Source organism: Apis mellifera, linkage group LG5 (assembly GCF_003254395.2).
Source record: "Apis mellifera strain DH4 linkage group LG5, Amel_HAv3.1, whole genome shotgun sequence".
In the NCBI taxonomy this organism is placed as follows: Eukaryota; Metazoa; Arthropoda; class Insecta; order Hymenoptera; family Apidae; genus Apis; species Apis mellifera.
The window spans coordinates 12,713,414-12,734,953 of NC_037642.1; the positions used below are offsets into that span (position 1 = coordinate 12,713,414).

Consider the following 21,540-nt stretch of genomic DNA (forward strand, 5'->3'; position numbering starts at 1 on the left):
GTATTAAAAGAATTACGTTTATTTTAATACAAATTGACATTTTCCAAAAAGTTGTCGTGGTAATTCAAATATTATGGGCAGTTAATTCTCTTATTAAAGATAAGATAACATCATTCAATGGAAAACGTAAAGGTGTGATTACAGCATAAAAAGAATTTAAGATTTCTGCGCGTTAAACAATGATTAATCGAGATATGTACAACGAATGTTAAAAATTCAGAGAGAATTAGTTAATTAAACTTAGCTTCATTTTCTTATTTATTTGTCTTATTTATAGATTAATATGAAATTTGATCTAACCACATCTATTTTCCCGCATATATACAAACTTTAATTTCAAAGAAAAAAGAAAGAAAGAAATTGTATCAAGATCTCTTTTTTCTTTAAAACTACGCTAAATCAAAAATAATTTGTAAACTACAAAAGTAAAATATACAATGATAAGTTCATTTGCCTTACGGGTATCTTACATCTTCAACAATGTAATTGTTATTAACAATCGGTCCTCTTTTGTATAAATTACATTGTCACGCATTACAATTTTCCATTGTAAATCCTCGGATTTCTTCTTTTTTTTCGACTATTTGTTTTTTCGTATCGAAAAATATATAAACGTAACGCGAATTTTCAGAGATGTGGACGCAATGGAATAGTCGTCGTATACGAATTCTATTCCGAAAACGATTAATATCGCATCACAAAAAATGAAGCTATTTACAATAAGCAAACAGTCGATGAATTTGTCACTAATAATAATACATTATTTTTTGCGTCTACATTCTGCGCAAATTTCAACGATCTTACAAAGCCTTTGTATGTAAGGCCACACTCACGATTTTTCTTTTTCTCCCTTTTTTTATTTCTCCATGGAGAAATAAATATTTGTATATTATTCATTTTACAAGCTTAATATCTAAGATTGTTACATGTTAAAATAGAATGCTACCTAATAAAATACAAAAATCTTATGCTTTACTGCAAGGCTGTATGGTATAATTCAAAGGAGGAGGAGGAACTAAAAGAGGCAGCGGAGTAGGAGGCGGAGGAGCTTGAACAGTATTCGAAACTGTAGTTGCTGATTGAGCTTCACTATTACGAATATTAACATTGTAAGCAGAAAGATAACTTGGCCAAAGATGTGGTGGTGGAGGAGATCCAGGAGGTGGTGGCGGCGGAGAACGATCATCTAGTTCGTCCGAATCATCCATCATCATCGCCGTTAATGGAGTAACACGAGGTTTCTTTATTTTTATAATTTTCACCTAATAAGTATAATAAAACAATAATTTGGTACATAAAAATTAAAAATTTACATTCTAATTTTTTCTTTATCTCTTGAAGTAATTTAATAAATTTTTAAAATAAAGAATTTAAATTTACAAATTAAGAGAATACTAACCTTTACTTTTTTCTTTGCTTTTGGAGGTCGCACTCTTTTCTCTTGCTTTCTGCTCTTCCTAGAGCTGGATCTTCGAACGTCACGAATTCCATTCCGAGCAATTATAGATGTGGGTGGTGGAGGGGAAGGCATATCTCCTTCACCACCACTAGGACTGGTACCTTCTCCAGGTTTGATTCCATCTGCAAATTGCACTGATTTTTTACTTCTTTGTTTTCGTTTATTCAATTTTGCTAACTTTAATTTTTTCATTTGAATCTTGAATTTGCTTGATTTATTTTCTCCAGCTTCATCTTTATTAGATTCTTTTTTATCTGATTCTGGACCCTCTTTATCCGTGTTATCTCCACTATCATTTTCAGGAGTAGATAAATCATCTAAGTTACCATTAGGAACTGATGTTCTAAAATATATTTATTTATATATATATATTTGCATGTTTATATTTTTCTTAAGAATAGTATAAATGTATATATAATATTTTTTTATTCAATATAATATAATTATATATAAATAATTATATACCTGAAACCTGATGCAACTAAAATTCCTTTCAAAGGTGGTGGAGGCAACTCTGGCCATTCTTTGGATTCTGTCTCGATTTGAGTTTTATTTGTTTCATCTGTTGTTATTGTTGCAGTAGCTTCATCAACATCATTTTTTAATTTATTTAATCGCAACTTTTCATCATCATCTTCTTCTTCTTCTTCGTCATCTTCTGCCTCTTCCTCATCTTCTTCGTCATCTTCTACCTCAGCTTCTTCTTCCTCTTCTTCTTCTTCATCCTCTTCAACAGGCATTTCTTCTTCTTCTGTAGAAACAGAAGATGCAACAACCGGTGTTTCTTCTTCTTTTTCAAAAATAGCAACAGAACTTTGTTGCTCTTCCACATCACCTTGTTCTTCACCTTCTAGAAGAGCCTTCAAAACACATGGATCTAAACCCGTATTTTTTTGCTGATTTGCATTTTCTGTTTGGCGCATGTTACTTTTTTCTAACAATTGAAGAGCGCGACGATTAATTCGTTCAATTCGCCTACGTTCTTTTTCTTTTCTCCTAATCTCGCGCAATCGTTTACGTTCTTCCTGTTCTTTTCTGCGGGTCTCCAAAATAACTTCGTAGTTATAAACTGGGAGAACTGGTACTTCTGTGAATTTAATTATATAAATAATTATTTGTATTTTAACAATATATGTTTGTCATAGAAAAAGACTAAATTTCCTTACTTTGTGATGTCACTTCAGCTCTTGCAAACGTCGATTGTGATGCCGGAAGTGGGACAGGACCAGGGACAGGTACAGGAACAGAAATAGGTAATGGAACCGGGGACAAAGTAGAAACTGGTGTCGAAGTCATGGTTGGTGGAACGGCCGGTACAGGCATTGGAACAGGAACTGGAACAGGTACAGATATAGGAACTGAGGGAACCGGAGAAGGTTGAGGGACTGTCGCGGAGTATATCATCCCTGCTGACTGATCGATTGAAGAAGATTGTCCGCCGCTCCAGTCTAACGATGTCGGAACAACTTGAAGAACATTACCTACGCGAACTACTTGACTTGAGCCTCGTACAATCGGTGTACTCGAGGAATTGGTTGAGTCTCTATGGGTTGTTGAGACTCCATTGAAATCTGCAGGTACAACTTGCAATACATTGCCAACCTGTTTGATATTTTATGAAAATATATTATATATTTTTGATTTTTTTATAACATCATTGAATAAAACAAAGATAAACAAACAATAATATTAGTAATATATTACATTTAATTTTATTTAATTATAAAATAAAAATTAAATTCATAAAATTTATTAAATAAAAGATTTTATATAAATTAATATTAAATTTTTTAATTTATATAAAGAATTAATTACATACTTGTAAAACGGTAGGTTGCTGGCGGTATAACATCTGTTGTTGTTGCTGAGGTGATGATGAATAACATACATTTGAATTAAAATTATCTCCATAATCATTTGATATTCCTGTTCCATCCTGTTGCTTCTTAATACCTAGTTCAAGTTCTAATCTAAAATTAACCAAAAAATTTAATTATGAAAAAAATAGTATTTTTTATAACAAAATATATATTTTATTATTATTGGGATCAATGTATAATATATAATATATAATATATATTATATATTATATATTATATATTATAATAATTTAGGAAATAATGGAGAGGAAGGGCAGCTAGGGCTAGGATTCCGAACACGATTTCTATAAATATTACCTATCATCAAGTGGCAAACGTTTCGGAGAACTCGCTGCAGAGTCATCAATGCACGGTGGATAAGTTAAGTTATTCTCTGTATAATAGTATTCGTTTCCAACTTCGTTTTCAGTCGAATATTGGAAACCTGCTGTGACTGTCTCCATATTGTCACCGATGTGCATTTCCGAGTCTAACACGATCGAGTCCCTAGATAGTCCGGACACGGACTGTACAATTGTTTCTATTCGTCTACCTCTTTCGGTGCAGCTATCTATTTTCATATTATCGTGTTCATCCTTCCTTTCCCTTGAATTTTCACTGACTCTACCTCGTCCCACAGAAGGTGATCTGAATCGACAGTAAGATTAGCTTACTGACTACCTAACATGAATAGTAGTTTACTAATTATTCCTAAAAATTCACCTGGAAGATCGTAATCGTTCAGTTATTCGTATATGATCTGGATTCCTCATTCTTGATCTCGAGGTAGATCTAGTCCTCGATCGAGATCCAGATCGGGATCTTGATCTCGAACGCATCATTGATCGGGATCTGGATGTTGATCGAGATCGTGATCTGGACCTAGATCTTGATCTAGATCTTGACCATGACTTCGATCGCGATCTAGATTCACATCTGAAATGATCGTGTGATGATCTAGGCGGTGATCTGCGTAGTCGTAACGGAGAACGACTTCTAGATGATGGTTTTTCTATTCTTCGAATATGTCCATGTCTGTCTAGATCCAATAATTCTCTTTCCTTTTCCCATTGCCTATCTCTTCTTGTACTGGGCCTACTTTTTCTTTTGAAATAATATAAATTTTTAATGTTTTTTATAAGACAGAAAACATTATTTATAACAATATAATATTATTTATATTAATAATTAATATTGATATTAATAGCACCTATGTTTGAATTTTGATGAGGAACGGAAAGGACCTTCCGTAATATCTCTTTCAATACTATCATTTCTATAGTATAATTTTTCTTCATAATCGAGATCCAAATCTTGACTGTTAGGATAGGAATCCAAGGACTCATTTCCATCTCGAAGTATATTTTCTGCTTCATATGGCCACAATGATCGATCAGCTTCATCTCCACGAAATCTTCCTTCTCTATGTCTATCAGGATCAACATTTCTTTCTCTTAACACTTCTATTGTTTCATATGGTCTACCTTCCTTTTCTCTTTCCATATAATCGTATTTCCTTCTGCTCCATTCATCTCGCTCTCCTTTAGATCCATGCTTTTTAAAATGGTCTATAAATAATCATTAATAGTTATTAAAAAAAGGAAAAAAAAATATATGATAAAAAAAAATATTACCTTTATTGTATGAGGCAGTGTTAGATCGAGGAGAAGTTCTTATGGATCTTTCTCTTCTATCATTTATTTTAGATCTACCAGATCTATCTTCATCCATTCTAATTGATCGTCTCTCTTTACTAGAAGAACCTGGAAGCAAGTCTTCCTTTCTTTTTGGACTTTTGCTTCTACTTCTACTCCAACTACGACTATGGCTCTCACTACGGCTTCCTTCCTGTTCCCAGGAAGTACTTCTTCTTTTTTTATTACGATCAGAAGGACTAAATCTTCTTCTGCTTTCACTATAATCCTGTTTTAAATTTTTATTATCTCTTCTATCTCCTTTCTCTTTATCATCGAATTTTTTATCTCTTTTTTCTTTGCTGCGATCATTAATTCGTTTATCTTCTCTATTTTCCTTTCTATTAGGACTCTTTTTCTTTTGTTCTGTACTTGGTGATCTTATTTGACATTCTGTATCACTCACATCTTTATTACGTGATCTAGGTTTTTTAAGTTCTTCTAATTTAGTTTCTTTATCTCCAGATTTATATTCAGTAAAATCAAGCTTTACTGTGCCTGGTGATTCCGATTTTGTAGTAATTGAGGTTTTTACTGTTATTGATAGATCTTTTGAGTCCACCTTAACATCCGTAATAGTAGTCTGTTCTGTGGGAATAATTTCAGTAACTGATGTGTGTGTGTTATCAGTCTTTTCACATTCAATCTTGAATTCAGTAGAAGGTTCGTCACAAGATATAGTCTTTATATCATTTTTCATAGCGTGTGATTCTCGAAGTTTTTTCTGAATAGTTAATAAAGCTGCAGCATGTTGCATAGGATCATCCGAGATCAATTTTGTCTTTATACGTTCATTATTTCGTCGGACTAACAATTGTTTAGGAATCAATTTAAGTGCTGCTTTTCCTTCATTTGTTTCCTCTGCTTCTTTTACATTGATAGATGAAGATATTATTTCAGAATTTTTATTACTTAATTTTTCACATGATTCATCAGATTCATACTCTGCAAATATATCCATTCGTAAAGGTTTATAACTTGTATCTGAATATGATTCATTAGTTGAAAATTCAGGCGAATTTTCAATAGTTTTTACATCGAATTTTTTTTGAATAATTTGATCTTCTGTCTTCTGTACTCCTATAATTTCTTCAAACTCTATCTTTGTCATTGGAGATTTCGTATATTTTCCATCGCGATATTTTATTTGAAGAGGTATATTAGGAATGGATTCGTCATCAGTCTTGATCAGAGTTTCATTTTTTGATTTATCCTGAAGAAGGCTTCCCTTTAAATTTAAGGAACTTGTATAACTATTGTTAAAAACTTCCATATCCTAAAAAAAAAAAATAAATAATTAATATGTATATTTAATATATATATTTAATATGATATTGAAAAATATGTATTATATAAAAATACCTCAGATTTCTGAGATCCAGCTGGAGAACTAGGACTATATAATTCTGTATTTTTTTTCGTTAATTTTACATCTATCTCGAATATATCCTTTAATTCTACATTACATTGTTCCTTTAAAGGTATCAACTCTTTTGTCTTATCAAAAAATATGTCTTTTTGAGAATTATTATCCAAATTTTTTATGCGTGATTTGCTTTTAATATGTTCTTCTGAAGTCCAAGATGATTCTAGTAAGTCTATATCCTGAGATTTTCTAGGGAATAAATCGATATCTTGATTTGTTACATTTTTAGATATAGACTTTCTCGATTGTTGTTCAACCATAGAAACATCCTCATCTTTTATTTTTATTTTAGGTAACATTGAATCACAACATTCCAAAGATACTCTTTCAATTTTATGGTCGAATTTATTTATTTTTGCCCATTCTACACACTCTTCCTCCCACATAACAGGAGTTTTTAATTTTATTTTTTCTTCAGATTGTGATGCCATATCCCAACGACTTTTTTTATTCTTTTTGCTAATATCATGTTTTATAGATGCATCATTTTTGCTAATTGTATTTATTTCTTTATGAATGTTATCAATAATAGTGATATCTTCTATAGTTTCTTTTCTATCATTTTTTTCTCGTAGAAATGATTCTTCTTCAATATCCCAATCATCTTTCTTCCTCTTGTTTTTTTGTTCTAGAAGCATCATAGCTTCTCTTTCTCCTTCTTCTTGCTCTTCTTCCCAGATTCTTATTGCAGATAATCTATCTTGCCTCTTTTTACATTCTTTCAAAGTTTCTTTTTCTATAGCAATATATGTATCTGTTTTTTTATCATATCGAACTTCCTTTTCTAACTTTTTTGAAATATGAGTGGCTTTTTTCTTATTTATCATCAAATCAGATACAGCTTCCAAGCTATCAACTTCCCATTCATCCGCTAATAATTGTCTCTTACTTACTTCCCTTTCAAGTTGTGTTAATGATGGAACATTTAGAGTATCAAATTCAGTCTCTGCCCATTTTTCTTTTTTGTATTTTTTAGAAAGCTTAATTTCATCTTGCATTATTTGTTGAGATATACGTTCACTCTCTTTCTCCCAATCAGTTAAAAATTCGCTACTGTTTTTTCTTTCTTTATCTTTTTTTCTTTTTTTCTTTCCATCAATATCTTCTTCCATTTTCAAATTTCCAGGTATAATTTCTTTGCTGATATTGGAACATTTTTCTTTAAAAGATTCATCCTTTTTACTTTTGTCATTTTTTTTGCTTCGTTCATCCTTTCTTTCCATCTTCCGAATATTTTCTATTTCATTATTTTCTACTTTTTCAACCTTACTCTTTAATAGAGTTTCTCCTTTTTGTGACATAATTACAGATTCCATTTCCCACTCCTCTAAATATTGTTCATCAGTTTTATTTCTTTTTTCTTCATCTTTGTGAGTTTTATTATGCACATTACTATCAGAAATTACCTTTTTAACTAATTCCTGTTCTTTATCCCATATGTCGCATTTATCTGTGGATCTTTTTCTACTTTCAACTTTTACTTCTTCTTTAATTTTCTTTAACGGAACTTGTGAATGTACTAATTTTGTATTTTCTAAAGAAGAGGATTCTAAAGATGATTTTCGTATTACTTTTATTATATCTTCATTGTTTTGTTTATTACTATATTCTTTCTTCTGTTTAGTCTTTTTATTTGTTATCCTTTTTTTTCTTTTATCTTCAGAGGAATCACTACTACTAGAATCAGAACTGATTTTTCTTCTTCTTTTCTTTTTCATTTTTGCTATTCGTTTCGCTTTCTTTTTCCATTTCTCAGCTTTTCGTTTCTTCTTCTTTCGTTTCTTCCGTTTATCATCAGAACTGGAAGAATCACTGCTACTACTACTACTGTCACTGCTATCTGAATCTGATAACGAATCTGAATCATTTGATATTTTACGTTTTCTCTTTCTTCTTTTTACTTCTTCTTCAGAATCAGAGGAACTTGACGAACTAGAAGATTCACTACTACTAGAAGTCGCCTTTTTTCGTTTCTTTTTTTTTCTTGTCTCTTTAGAATCAGAATTCTCATCGCTCATACGTTCTACTTTGATTCGAACATTTTCCCAATCGCTGGGTATAGATTTAGAATCTTCTGATTCACTTTTATCATGCATATTTTTATTCTCCATTCTTACTCGTTTTTGAACCTGAATATGAGTACTGCTTAATGACATTTTATCATCTTCAGTTTCCGTAATTTTCTCTAAATTTTGTCGATTCTCATTAGATTTATATTTTTCTTCAATTTTATTTGAATCACTTTTATCTGACTTTTCAGACATACTATGCTCTACAAATGAGAAATTGTCATCTGGTAAATTAGTTTCTATATTGAACTCGTGATAACTTAATGTTGAAGTAGGTTTATTCGGTTTAGGAGAGAATTCCTTTGACATAGGAATATCACTGCAAACCATCTTCATAAATTGTTCATATTCCGATGCTAATTTTTCATTACCCGCAGATTGTAACAAAGGGGATGTTGATTGTCTATTATCATCTACTTTTTTACCACTAGAAATCTCAATTTCATTAACATTTTTATCTTTATTGACATCTTCTTCTATCGTACTTAACTGTGGAGAAAATTCCTCTGATTCTAAAATAAATTTTATATGTTAAATATATTCTTTATTTTATAAATAAAATATACAAAATGTTTACCACGTTCTGAAACAGTATTGCCTGATTTCGTCTCATTTTCTTGTTCTTTTTCCGTATCATTAGATAATTTATCTTCGTCTTCACTATCCCATTTCGATTTAGGTAATTGTACATTAATAGGTACATGCCATTTAATCTTTTCATCAGATTTGCATATGCCTGCTTTTGGATACCAGTTACGTATACGTTGAGATAATTCAGCTTCTCCCGCATCCTCTCTAAAATTGTTAAAATCTGAGTAGGTAAAAGAAAATTGATTAAACAAAATATTTTAATATACCGTATAAAATCTGCCTCGCATATGTTACGCATTTTTTCACGATGATCGATGGTTACTGTTTGAAGAATTTGTTGATGATTGATAAAAAGAGATATGCGAGGATTTTCAGAATAAAATAATTGAGGCCTTCCGCGTTTAGTTACTCTTATTGATTCAGGAGGATATTCTTTAGGACCATCAAGTCCTTCAACGATAAAAGCATAACGTTTTAAACGACAATCGTTTATCATTAACATTTGTTCAAAGTGACGTACATAATCTTCGGCTGTTCTATAATATATATATATATATTTCAAATATTTATTTAATATGCAAGAAAAAATATAAATAATATACATATTTTTAAAATACAAACCTGTTCTTTGTTGATCGTTCAGAATAATCTCGTCTTCTAATTTCAATAATATCATCCATTGTTATACCACACTTTTTTAACTCTATCCATGAAGAAGAATTCATTATATCTTTATCTTTATCTTTTTCTTTTCCTTTATCTTTGTCTTTTTCTTTTTCTTTTCTATCCTTGATTTCAGGTCTTTCCTGTGAATCACTTCTCTTTTCTTTAAAATTTTCTCTCTTTTCTTTTATTCCTTTCTTTTCTCGTATATCTTCCCATTTATCTTTATCATTATCCTTTTTATCTTTGTCTTCATATTTTTTATCTTTATTTTCTTCATACTTATTATCTTCCCGTTTATCTTTATCATCTTTTTTATCTTTATCTTTTCTACGTTGTTCTTTATCATAAATTTTATAGTATCGTTCTTTATTATTGTAATCTTTGGATTCTCTACTCGCACTATCTCTTCGTTCTTCTCTTCCATATCGTCTTCTTAAAATAGTTATGTATATTATTTATACATATAAAAATGTAAGAATTTGTCATACATATAAAAACAATAAATTTTGTTATACCTTTCTGAATATTTATTTTCTATTGCAGACTTTAAACCACTTTTATGAGAAACATTAACATCTTGTTTACTTTTTTCTCTCATTATCTTTACATTTTCTAATAAATTTTGTCCATTTCTATTTGTATAATTTTCTTCTTCCAAACTAGCTGTAAAATAATTTAGCTATTGCCAAAAATTTTAACTTAAAATATGTCATACTAAATACCTGCAGCCATAGCTTCAGCCAATAACATTTTACTTTTGGATTCTTCTCGTCTAATTTCTTCAATAGCCAGAATTTTTTCCTCTATAGTATAGTGGAAATTTTATATATTAATAGAATAAATATAAAAAAACCTGCAAATTAAATTCACATTTCATATTACCTGTTTTTTTTTTTGATTTATTACCACTTGAATGACGATTATGAAACTGCATAGAATCCGAGTCAATATTTAACAATGTATTTGAATCATTTTGCAAAGATTTTCCACTATTACCCAACACATTTTTAGATTTAGAAACTTTAGTATGTGCTTGAAGTAAATTGGATTTATTTTGAATTTTTGGTGGCACATTAAATTTGTTGGCAAATGCCATTAATCTCTTTTTAGCCTGTAATTTTCCTAATACTGGCTTGAGCATTTTAGGACTTTCCAATCTAGGTGTATCTCCATCACTGACTTGGCCTTTTGTACTTTCTGGTGTTTCTGGCATTTGTATATCAAGCAAAGATATTGGAATGTCTGGTGTTGGTTCTTCTGGAGCATAAGCATCCTCTGATTGCGACATTATGTTAATATTTTTTTTTTCTGTTTCTTCTATATAAAATCATATCAAAATAAGAAAATATAATAAAATTAATTTGATAAAAATAAACAAGTATGAAAATTTACCTTGAGAAAAATCAATTAAATCTGTCTTTGTCATTGACAATGCCTTATTTTATCATGCATATGATTATTCTTTAAAATAGTACTACGAGCATCAACAAAAGTTTTACTTTTCATGCTTAATATGCATATATATCAGATTCTATAAAATAAAACATATATAATTTACATCTAAAAAAATTTTCAATTCTGTTGAAAAAAGAATCATAATTCTCACATATATAAGGGAATTATATATTGAAAAAAAATATGATTAATATTTTTTCTATTTTTCAATTAAAAACTTTTATCTAATATCACTTATATAAAATACTTAATATCATTTATAATAAAAATACTTAAATATAAATATTTATACGTATATATATAGCTGAAAACTTTATTAAAAAGTAGCACAAACACAATTACACAATGTTTATTATTATCGTTAATAATTTTAATTGATAATTTTCAAAATAAGAACAAAAAATCAGTTATTAAACTTATTTGAGATAGACAGGTAAAACATTAAAGCATCGATAAATTTAATTTAGTAGAGCATGTTTTTATCGAAGAAAATTTAAGCTAAGAAACAGAAATTCATGTATCTGATTTTTTAATATAGATAATTTACAGGTTATGACGAATGCAACTATTTTCAATAAAATTTTAAAAATTTATTATTATCTAGTGAAACATATAAAAATTCCAAAAAATATTAAATAAAAACCAAATATCGTTAGATATAATATTGTTAGTTATAAAAACTTACTTCATACTGAATGCTAAGTAACAGACGGATACATATTGCCCACGATAAAAATGACAGAATATTATCAACTTCGCACACCGGATTTTTCGGTTCCACAAATATTTTTAATTCCACTATTCTGTTCCTGTGTTCATCTAAGTCAAACAGAGCTACTATAAGAAAAGCGTCCGACATTTTAGTCAAACGACAGGCCGGCAACTATAAATGTTCGTTCATTAATTCAGCAAGAACAAGGATGCCAATATTTGAGAAATAAACGAAGAACACTACTAAACATGTATATTTCATTTCAGTTTGATAATTATTTGAATCGAAAAAAGTATTTTAAAAATATCTCGATTCTGATTGAACTTACGATTAATTCTATAATATCAAATTTTTGTATAGATTTGCACTTACAAATAAAAACTTTACATTAATATTTAACACACACGCACATACAAATATATTCTACTTAATATTATATCTATCATGAAATTATACAAAAGCTTTTATGAATATATTCATAAAAGAGATCATTTGAAATAATAAATTTGATAAGTTTTACTACAAAACATACATTATAATTAACTGTATATTTTATACACATGCAATATTATAACTTTAATTTTATTTTTATCATAATTTTACGTTAATTTTTACTTAATTATAATTTTACGTTAATTTTTATTTTATGTTCATTTTTCATTTAAGCAACTTTTAAGATTTTATAATTATCTAACAATATTTTTGCTGTTTTGTTCTTGAAAATTAACATATCAAATCCAAATAAAAGTACTAAGATAGAATGTTTCTAATATGAATTTGTATGCATTATAAAATAAATATGTAGATTAATCTTCCATTTCTGATGGATCACCACCCATTGCTTTCCAGAAAGCAGTGACTAATTGTTCAGCTGCTATACGTCTTTGATTAGTTGGCAGTAATGCTGCATGTTCTTTCATAGCTTTTAATTGACTAAACAATTCTCCAAAATCTGTATTTTCTTCACCCATAATTCCATCTGAAACAAATAAACTATATAAACAATGAAACAAAAATTTATGGTAAATTTTTGTTCAACTGACCTAACATATTTTCTATTGGCAATGTTTCTGTAGAATCTTGATTTAATTCAATTTTTCCAAATTGTTCTTCAACTTTATTCATGTCAGGATTTCGCTCTTCCATATCTGATGGTTTTCCTATAAAATTAATATAAATTGTAAATATTTACAATTAATAAATAAATATTTATATTCATAAAGTAACAGCTTTTTAATCTAGTTAATTTAGTTTAAACATTTATAATCCAAATTTTTGTGGAAAACCTTTAAGTGTCATATTTGGCCACATATGAGCATGTAAAGCTTCAATAATTCTCTCAATACCATATTTGTTATTTTCTGAATCAGCTTCTGAAGCATCTATATCAGGTCTATTTAATTCAATTAACTCAAATCTATTTTGTAAACACCATTTTATCACTAAAATATTATAAAACATATATTTAATATTTTATTATTTAATAACATTTATATATCGATTATTATTTTTATATACCTTTGTTTCTAATAACAGTATCTACTATAAAATTACAAGAAAACAGTAATACTTCTACTTCTGCTAAAGAAGCAATCAAAGATGACCATTCCTTTAAATTCTGATCTGCATTTTCCTAAAGAAATCAAAACTGAAAATCATTTGCTCTGTCAAAAATTCTGTTTAAAATTTAAATTTCTTACTGTCTGTGGATCATGATGTACAATCAATGCTTCCACATCATTGATTGAAATATCTTGAGAAGAATTTTCTATAACACATATCAATACCTGTGCTTTGTAATATTTATTTTGAATATTCCATAAATAGTAATCAAAATGATCTTGGTTAGATAATTTTTCTCCTCCTATATCTATAAAATATATAACATATAAAAATAAGAAATCATTACGAAATAATTCTCATGCATATTTTATTTTAAAAAAATTAATTTATTAAACTTGTCAAATTAATATTAAAATGCGAAAAATATTCAAATTTCAACTTACTTATAGCAATTTCATTAGCTTTTCCTTTTTCTGTGCTTATTATTAATATTCGTGGTAGATTCATTATAATAATATTTTATAATACTATTAAAATTATAAGAAGATATTTTAAAATTTAAAAGATACTATTTATTATTTGATATTTAGGTTATGATTACGATCTTAATATCAATTGACATAAAAATATGATAGTGAATAGATAAAATAAATTATTTTTATATGATATATAGCGATATTTGTCACTATATTTGAAAATAAATCAATTAAATTTTATTAAACATCAATAAAATTGCAATTCATAACATTTCGTGATAGACCATCAAAACTATGTTTGTCATTATTTGATCATTAAAAGAACTAGAATAATTCTATTAATCTCGTGCAATATTTTGATAAATTCTCGTGTAATATTGATTCAATAAATTCCAAAATATGGAAAATATAGCTATTTAATTTAAAATTAATATCTTACTTAAAAATAATGTTTTATAATTTTAAATAGATCAATTACACGCGATAAAATTTTATATCATTATCTATAAATTTTCAAATACTTATTTATAGATAATTTTTAAAAATCAAATATATAATAATACAATGTATATATAATATAAGAATATATAAATTGATAAGACAAATTTGTATAAACATATATTGATTATTAGATTTATAGCAATACATAAATTTGCAAATACATATATGGTCATAAAATGTGACACATAATAACACAGTTTCTTGCTGATTACTTGTAGAATTCATGTTCAGATTCATCCTTTTTAATATTATTCTTATAACCCTTTTCAAAATCTTTTGCTAAGACTATGTATCGATTCTCACGAACCGCATGCATTCCTGCTTCTTGGCAAATTGCATTAATATCAGCGCCAGAAATTCTATCTGGTCGCGCAACATAATCTTCAAGATCTACCTCTTCACTTAAATTCATTTTTGCAGTAATTGTTGAAAAAATTAGACGTTTTTGACGGCGATCAGGCAAAGGAAATTCAATTTTTCTATCTAATCTGCCAGGACGTAATAATGCAGGATCTAATGTATCAGCTCTAAAAATATATATAAATTATTTTATTTAAATTAGTTTTTATATATTTAAAAATAGAAATAAATATAAAAATTTTACCTATTCGTTGCCATTATAACTTTAACATTAGTAGTTTGATCAAAACCATCCATTTGATTAAGCAATTCCAAAAGAATACGTTGCACTTCACGATCAGCACCAGTCTGAGCGTCAAATCTTTTTGTAGCTATAGCATCGATTTCATCAACAAAAATTATAGCTGGTGAATTTTCTTTAGCTAAACGGAAGACATCTCTCACCATTCTTGGCCCTTCACCTAAATATTTCTGTACAAATTCTGATCCTACTACACGAATAAATGCAGCTAAAAAAATATTAATTGTACTAAGTTATAAGAAGTTAAGTATACCGTTTAGTCAGGACGTAAAATATATGATATTAAAAATATTATATATACCAGTAGTATGTCTAGCTACAGCTTTTGCAAGCATGGTTTTACCACATCCAGGGGGACCATACATTAACACACCCCTTGGTGGATCAATTCCAATTTGCTTATACAACTCAAAATGAGTTAAAGGTAGTTCTACTGCTTCTCTAATCTCTTGTTTTTGCATATCCATACCACCAATATCGCTATATTGAATATCTGGTTTTTCATCTTAAAAATATATAAAAATATGTAAAATAATGTTTTGTTGCATCAAACAATAATTTATTATGATTTAAATAATAATAACTAAATACCTGCTTGTAACATTGAAATACTTGAATCAGCTTCTGGTGGTAAAACATCTACTAAAGCATTACTATGTTTATGTAGAGCTACACTAGCAGATGGTTTTAATAATTCTCTGTCAATTGTAGATAAAATCCGTACATAATAATTTGAACCTGTAGTAGAACCTACAATACCAGTATTTTGGTCTACAGCTTCTAAGAATTGTCCAATAACTAAAGGTACACTTTGTATGCGTTTTACTTCTTCTTGAGCATGTAAATATTCTTTTTTCAGATTACGTTGTTCATCTTTGATATATTCTTCTTGAACTTCAAGAAATTCTAACATTCTTTGTAATTTCTATAAAATACAAAATTCTTATTATATATCAATTAAATATATTTATAAATATATTTTTAAATAAATTAATAAATATATAAAAAAAAATATTTTTTTATTAATTTTTTTATCAACATCAAATTTCTTTACTTTATACTTGGTATAAAGATCTTCAACATCCAATTCATCACCAGCACCTGTATAGTGTCCAATTACAGGTTTGCATTCCATTTCTCCAACATCCTTAATTAAAAAGAATTAAAAAAAATTTATTAATAAACAATTAAACAAACAAATTTAACAGAATAAAAATTGAGGTTATGTAATTTTAAATTTAAATATAATTTTCAATCATTTTTTTCCTTAATTTTAGAACAGAAAATATGAATAAAAATGCACATATTAGATACCTTATCGGGTAGAATAATACCCATATCATCCATTATTTAATATAATCTTAACAATTAATTGCAGCTAAACATACGAATTAGTGAATGACTTGAGTTTCTTGAGCAGTTCAGTTCAATGATTATACACATCAAAGGTGGCTACCATTAACTACTTAATCAACTAAAGAAACAAACTCAATAAAAACATTTTTTTAAATGTTTAAAATTATATTGATATAAATATTTAAACTTTTATTAAAAAATCTATATATTGGAATATATGAATTTATTTTTTACAAATCTATACATGTAAATGTGAAAATCTTTTATGCGAATAATTATAGTCTTAGAACATGAAAATTTATGATTCTTAAAATAACGAAATAAATTCCCTATAAATTTATAATTCTTATAAAATACTGTTAAAAATAATTTAATATAAACGCTATTTCGTTGGATAATCTAACTACAATTTATATGGTTTCAGGCTCTATGTTTACGAGGTTTCTCAACCGGGAAACATTTGCAATTCGGATTGTGTGTAAGAAATTTTATTCTTTTACGTAAAACGTTTCTTGTAGTATATTAAAAAATTATATTATTTTAATTTTAAAAGATATATTAAAAAATTTGTTTAGTGAATGTTAAAATTTATATGTTAAAAATGAATTTGTAGATAGTTGGTGACAAAAAAAAATTATACGTAGTTGTTCAAAATTACTTTTATAAATTTATTAATAACAATGGTGATGGAAGAACAACAATCTGATATAGAACTAGATTCAGAAAGAATTCCTGTACCACAAGTGCAAAAATCAATAGAAGATTCGCATTTAAAAACAGTTAATAAGATTACAAACATTTCCAGAGGAAAACCTAGACTTAGAAAAAAGGCATTGCACGCTGCCATACTCAAACAAATGGAATTTTATTTCAGTGATGCAAATCTAAGTAAAGATAGATTTTTGAGTAACTTACTTAAGGAGGATCCATGTAAGATTTGTAAAATTATCATAAGAAATATTATGTAATATTTTAAAAATCTATTTCAAAATCTATTTTAAAATATTTCAGATATTGATTTGAATGTTTTTCTAAGTTTTAATAGAATAAAAGAATTAACTACTGATTCAAACAGAATAGCTAAAGCCGTAGAAACATCTAAAATGTTATCTTTATCTGAAGATGGAACAAAGATTCGACGTATAACACCAATAATATCAAGAGAAAATATAGATGAATGTACAGTTTACGTACAAAATTTACCTCCAGATTCAGATCATGAAACTTTAAGTTCAATATTTTCTCAGTATGGTCAAGTTGTATATATTTCTATTCCACGATTTAAAAATAATAAAAAGATAAAAGGTTTTGCATTTGTAGAATTTGATATACCTCAAAGTGCTAAAAAATGTTTGAAGGTAAAAATAATATTATAGAATATTATTATAGAATAAATAAATTTTATATTAAGATTAATAATATTTTAGGCATTTGAAAAAAAAGGTTGTCTCTTACCATCTCATACAGCTCCTGATGAACTTCTAAGTATTACTACATTTGATGATACAGAAAAAAAAATAAAATCAAATCAAACAAAGTTATATGAAAAAAATGAATGCATTGAAAATGCTATTGATAATGAAAAACTACAAGATATTGAAATGGATAAAAATATTAAAAAACAGGAAAATATAAATACTAATGATATTTTAGAAAATCATGAAAACAACAATAAAAAAAAAGCAAAAAAAAGAAAACATACGAATACTGATACTGGACAATCAATTGAAAAAGAAAAACAAATAAATAATGAATTGATAAAAAATAAAAAGAAAAAGCCTAAATATTCTAATGATGTATACAACAAAGAAATGGAATTAAATGATCAAAAACAAAATAATGCTTTTTTAGAAGATACATTAAATGATGGAAAACAAAATGATGCTCCTTTTGAAGACATATCAAATAATGAAAAACAAAGTGATGTTTTTTTAGAAGATTTACCAAAAAAATTAAATAAATTTAAAAACGTATCTACAATTGAAAAACAAATATTAGACAATTGTGATGAAAATGAACAAATGGTAATTGATGAAAGTATTAATGCAAATATTGAAGAAAATGAAAATGAAAAGAAGAAAAAAAGGAAAAAACGAAAAAAGCGAAATAAAATGGAAGATTTTAGTTATAGCATAGGATTACAAGTGATGGCTAAAAAAAATTGGAAATATCTTAGGAATAAATATTTAGAATTACAGAGAAGTAAAATGAAGCAGCTTAAACAACATTTAAGAAAAACAAGATATCAATGGTCAAATTATGAAAAAAATAAATCTGAAAGAGAAGAAAATGATGAAAAAGACAAAGGGAATAAACCAAATATAACTGCATGTCGTTTCTCGTTTATACCAGGAGTTATAGTCAAAATTGAAATGGATAAACCATGTACAGATTCAAAAAGTTTAAAGGTACATACTACATTTATAAAAATATAATATAAGCATAAAAAATAAAATAGAAATATAATTTTTTTTATATATTTTGTATTTTTTTACAGATGGAATTAAAAAATAATAATTCTATAAAATATATAGATGTTGAAGATGGTTCTTGTCTTATTTATGTAAGATGTGAAACAGCTGAAGCTGCACAGACATTTACACAAAAATTTGATGAAGAGAAACATATAACAATATTAGAAGGTAAGAAGATATTTTTTTTTAACAAAAACATAATTTAATAGAAAACTTTTTTTTGTATTATTTTGTAGGTGATGAAGAAAAAATGTATTGGGATAAAATCTTGCACGACAGAGAAGAAAAATTGAGTAAAAAAGTTAAAATTAAACAAAGAGGAAGAAATAAATTGCTAAAAAAAGCAGAAAAAGAACTTGGGAAGCATATCAAATTTGATGAAGTATAAGTTTAAAAAATACTTTTTTCTGTTAATTATATTTAGTAATGTATATAACATGTATGATTTATTATTATTACATATGAAAATAGAAATGATAAATAATATTTAACAAAGTATTGGTGTAAATAAATCATATATTGTATTCATTGTTTTTTCATTTGTATCTTAAATGTTATCTACATTTTAGTCTTTTTAATAAAATTAAGAAATTCTTATCTCTAAATGTCTTTGCATAAAAATTTATTGTAATTTTCAATTTTCTACCATTTTCCTTTTCCACGGTTCCTACCAAATCCTCCTCCTCCTCCTCCTCCACGTCCTTTAAAACCACCACCACCTCCTTTTCCAAAACCACCACGCCCAAAAGATGGTCTACCTCCTCCTCGACCACCACTATGTCCTCCGCTACCTTTTTTCATTCCTCGGCCACCTCCACCTCCTCTCTTTTGAACTGATCCAGGAGGTTTAGGTAAAAATCTTTGTAAAGGTAATAACTTTGCTGGATCTATAAACAGCTATAATAAAACATAATAATAATAATCAATAAAATGAATAATTTCAATTTATATATAAAAATAAATTATACCTGTGTGTCTTTTTGAAAACTGGATGCTTTTATATTTTCTGATAGTTTTATAGATACATAATAATCTCTGATATTGCCAAATATTTCATCTATTTTTCCAATTTGTTGTTTGTTTTCTGTATAAATTGGAGCATTAAAAAAAGGTACTTGTTCTATATCTACTTTAGCTACTAAATCATCTTGAACTGTCCATGTGAAATGACCTAATGGAGTTACATGTTCTGGTGGTCCTTGATCAAATCTATAATATATAAATTACAATTCTAGTTAAATATTATATTTAATAATTAGTTTAATGAAAATTAATAATTACCCTCTTCCATTTTTATCATTGCGTCCTCCTCGAAATCCTCCTCCGCCTCTTCCACTACGAAATCCTCCACCTCTTCCAAATCCACCTCCACGACCTCGGAATGACATTCTTTTATATTATGATTACTAAAAAAATGACATTGAATTATCTTTTAATTTGAAGATAAGTACTACAAAATTAAGTAGACGTAAACTAAAACCACGTGCTTAACTTATGAAAGTTGAAATTAACGAAATGAAAATATAGGGATATTCCGATATAATATCCCTAGATATTTAAATTCCTATATAATATCCCTAGATATTTATTTAAACTCGCTGTTAGTCAATACATTGATATAAAATGATGTGTAATCATAACTATATTGAATATATATTGCTATAACATCGCTGCTACAACCGGAAGTTCTATAATATATATAACGTAAAATTTACAGTAAATGTAAAAATTTAAAATCTCTTTTATTTTCGTTTTGATATATATAAATAATGTGAAAAATAATAAAAAATCTAATAGTTAGGTTCCAATGATTTTAAAAAAAATTGAAAGAAATTTTGTGCTAAAATATTTATGAATTCAAAGAATAAATTATTATATGATTCACAGACCAATGTTTTGAAAATTTGAAATTGCAATAATGCTATGAAATACACAAAATCAACATTATTTTTTTTTATAAAATTAATATAATTTAAAATAAATTTTATAATTTAAAATATGTGAGTTTAGTTTAATATTTTCAATTTATATAAATATATTTCAAATATTTTTAATAAAATAATTTTTATAATATACATCATATTTAAAAAGTGAAAGTCAGTATTAGTGACTGAAGTTAAACATAACCTAAAAATTAAAACCAATTCCTGTACATATACATTTTAGTTAAAGAAAATATTAACAAATTAAAGTTTTGTCATTAGTTTTTTTTTATAATTATAGTTTATTAAAAATACTATTAATTAGTTTATTTTTATAAGAATACAATCTTTCTGTCTTTTTATAATTTTATTTCAATGTATATATATTATTAATTTAAAAATTAATAAATAATTAATATCAAATATATTTTATTTTCGTCGATTCTTCTGATTATGAATTACTTATCTAAACAATCACCATTAATATCGAAACCTATTGTTAAATAACCTCATTTTTTGTATATTATTACTAGCATAAAAAGTTAATCATATATTACCAATTTTTACTTTTATTGTTATTTAGATAAAAAATACATTATTTTCAATTATCTAAAATTATATTATTATCTATATATATGTATATATTATATATGTAT

General features: G+C 27.0%; 5 protein-coding genes across 7 annotated transcripts; 1 reads left to right on the top strand and 4 right to left on the bottom strand.

Annotated features, from left to right (window-relative positions):
• Nucleotide 1: 1 nt before the first annotated feature.
• LOC552684 (kinesin-related protein 4) lies at nt 2-12,257 on the bottom strand. Of its 3 annotated transcripts, none has more exons than XM_026441007.1 (18): nt 11,905-12,257; nt 11,157-11,295; nt 10,647-11,039; nt 10,487-10,567; nt 10,280-10,427; nt 9,720-10,196; nt 9,365-9,634; nt 9,085-9,302; nt 6,375-9,019; nt 4,953-6,288; nt 4,529-4,886; nt 4,042-4,422; nt 3,637-3,966; nt 3,279-3,429; nt 2,626-3,061; nt 1,925-2,546; nt 1,400-1,802; nt 2-1,262 (listed from the first exon to the last, which is right to left on the bottom strand). In XM_026441007.1, exons 2-18 carry the CDS (start codon nt 11,188-11,190, stop codon nt 966-968), a joined length of 8,580 nt encoding a protein of 2,859 aa, XP_026296792.1. In that variant the 5' UTR covers nt 11,191-11,295; nt 11,905-12,257; the 3' UTR covers nt 2-965. The 3 variants fall into 3 exon arrangements, with proteins under 3 accessions (XP_026296792.1, XP_625062.4, XP_006569992.2); XM_625059.6 differs by having other exon boundaries at nt 9,720-10,193; nt 10,647-11,081; XM_006569929.3 differs by having other exon boundaries at nt 10,647-11,081.
• Nucleotides 12,258-12,442: 185 nt separating this feature from the next.
• LOC552673 (alpha- and gamma-adaptin-binding protein p34) lies at nt 12,443-14,292 on the bottom strand. Its single transcript, XM_006569959.2, has 6 exons — nt 13,938-14,292; nt 13,632-13,801; nt 13,450-13,564; nt 13,218-13,373; nt 12,975-13,091; nt 12,443-12,910 (listed from the first exon to the last, which is right to left on the bottom strand). Exons 1-6 carry the CDS (start codon nt 13,999-14,001, stop codon nt 12,738-12,740), a joined length of 795 nt encoding a protein of 264 aa, XP_006570022.2. The 5' UTR covers nt 14,002-14,292; the 3' UTR covers nt 12,443-12,737.
• Nucleotides 14,293-14,575: 283 nt separating this feature from the next.
• Nucleotides 14,576-16,608, bottom strand: LOC410026 (26S proteasome regulatory complex subunit p48A). Its single transcript, XM_003251401.4, has 6 exons — nt 16,447-16,608; nt 16,187-16,279; nt 15,724-16,057; nt 15,434-15,637; nt 15,076-15,340; nt 14,576-14,998 (listed from the first exon to the last, which is right to left on the bottom strand). The coding sequence occupies exons 1-6, from the start codon at nt 16,477-16,479 to the stop codon at nt 14,680-14,682; spliced, it is 1,248 nt and encodes a 415-aa protein (XP_003251449.1). The 5' UTR covers nt 16,480-16,608; the 3' UTR covers nt 14,576-14,679.
• Nucleotides 16,609-16,862: 254 nt separating this feature from the next.
• On the top strand, nt 16,863-19,486 carry LOC724474 (la-related protein 7). Its single transcript, XM_001120336.5, has 6 exons — nt 16,863-16,966; nt 17,102-17,418; nt 17,500-17,846; nt 17,916-18,896; nt 18,986-19,130; nt 19,199-19,486. Exons 2-6 carry the CDS (start codon nt 17,169-17,171, stop codon nt 19,348-19,350), a joined length of 1,875 nt encoding a protein of 624 aa, XP_001120336.2. The 5' UTR covers nt 16,863-16,966; nt 17,102-17,168; the 3' UTR covers nt 19,351-19,486.
• LOC413686 (H/ACA ribonucleoprotein complex subunit 1) lies at nt 19,461-20,576 on the bottom strand. The gene is made up of 3 exons (XM_397127.6): nt 20,244-20,576; nt 19,931-20,171; nt 19,461-19,859 (listed from the first exon to the last, which is right to left on the bottom strand). Exons 1-3 carry the CDS (start codon nt 20,348-20,350, stop codon nt 19,605-19,607), a joined length of 603 nt encoding a protein of 200 aa, XP_397127.5. The 5' UTR covers nt 20,351-20,576; the 3' UTR covers nt 19,461-19,604.
• Nucleotides 20,577-21,540: the final 964 nt, after the last annotated feature.

What these genes read in the sequence shown, in the direction of transcription:
- LOC724474 (XM_001120336.5), top strand. Translation starts at nt 17,169, where the DNA reads ATGGTGATGGAAGAACAACAATCTGATATAGAACTAGATTCAGAAAGA. An exon ending in CTTACTTAAGGAGGATCCAT is followed by an intron (nt 17,419 to 17,499) that starts GTAAGATTTGTA and finishes AAAATATTTCAG; the next exon opens with ATATTGATTTGAATGTTTTT. An exon ending in CAGATTCAAAAAGTTTAAAG is followed by an intron (nt 18,897 to 18,985) that starts GTACATACTACA and finishes ATTTTTTTACAG; the next exon opens with ATGGAATTAAAAAATAATAA.
- LOC552684 (XM_006569929.3), bottom strand. Translation starts at nt 11,190, where the DNA reads ATGACAAAGACAGATTTAATTGATTTTTCTCAAG. An exon ending in CAATACTGTTTCAGAACGTG is followed by an intron (nt 9,020 to 9,084) that starts GTAAACATTTTG and finishes AATTTATTTTAG; the next exon opens with AATCAGAGGAATTTTCTCCA. An exon ending in CTGGATCTCAGAAATCTGAG is followed by an intron (nt 6,289 to 6,374) that starts GTATTTTTATAT and finishes TTTTTTTTTTAG; the next exon opens with GATATGGAAGTTTTTAACAA.
- LOC410026 (XM_003251401.4), bottom strand. Translation starts at nt 16,479, where the DNA reads ATGGATGATATGGGTATTATTCTACCCGATAAG. An exon ending in TGTAGCTAGACATACTACTG is followed by an intron (nt 15,341 to 15,433) that starts GTATATATAATA and finishes ATATTTTTTTAG; the next exon opens with CTGCATTTATTCGTGTAGTA. An exon ending in GTTATAATGGCAACGAATAG is followed by an intron (nt 14,999 to 15,075) that starts GTAAAATTTTTA and finishes ATATATTTTTAG; the next exon opens with AGCTGATACATTAGATCCTG.
- LOC413686 (XM_397127.6), bottom strand. Translation starts at nt 20,350, where the DNA reads ATGTCATTCCGAGGTCGTGGAGGTGGATTTGGAAGAGGTGGAGGATTT. An exon ending in AATGATAAAAATGGAAGAGG is followed by an intron (nt 20,172 to 20,243) that starts GTAATTATTAAT and finishes TATATATTATAG; the next exon opens with ATTTGATCAAGGACCACCAG. An exon ending in GTTTTCAAAAAGACACACAG is followed by an intron (nt 19,860 to 19,930) that starts GTATAATTTATT and finishes GTTTTATTATAG; the next exon opens with CTGTTTATAGATCCAGCAAA.
- LOC552673 (XM_006569959.2), bottom strand. Translation starts at nt 14,001, where the DNA reads ATGAATCTACCACGAATATTAATAATAAGCACAGAAAAAGGAAAAGCT. An exon ending in AGCTAATGAAATTGCTATAA is followed by an intron (nt 13,802 to 13,937) that starts GTAAGTTGAAAT and finishes TATATTTTATAG; the next exon opens with ATATAGGAGGAGAAAAATTA. An exon ending in TACATCATGATCCACAGACA is followed by an intron (nt 13,565 to 13,631) that starts GTAAGAAATTTA and finishes TGATTTCTTTAG; the next exon opens with GAAAATGCAGATCAGAATTT.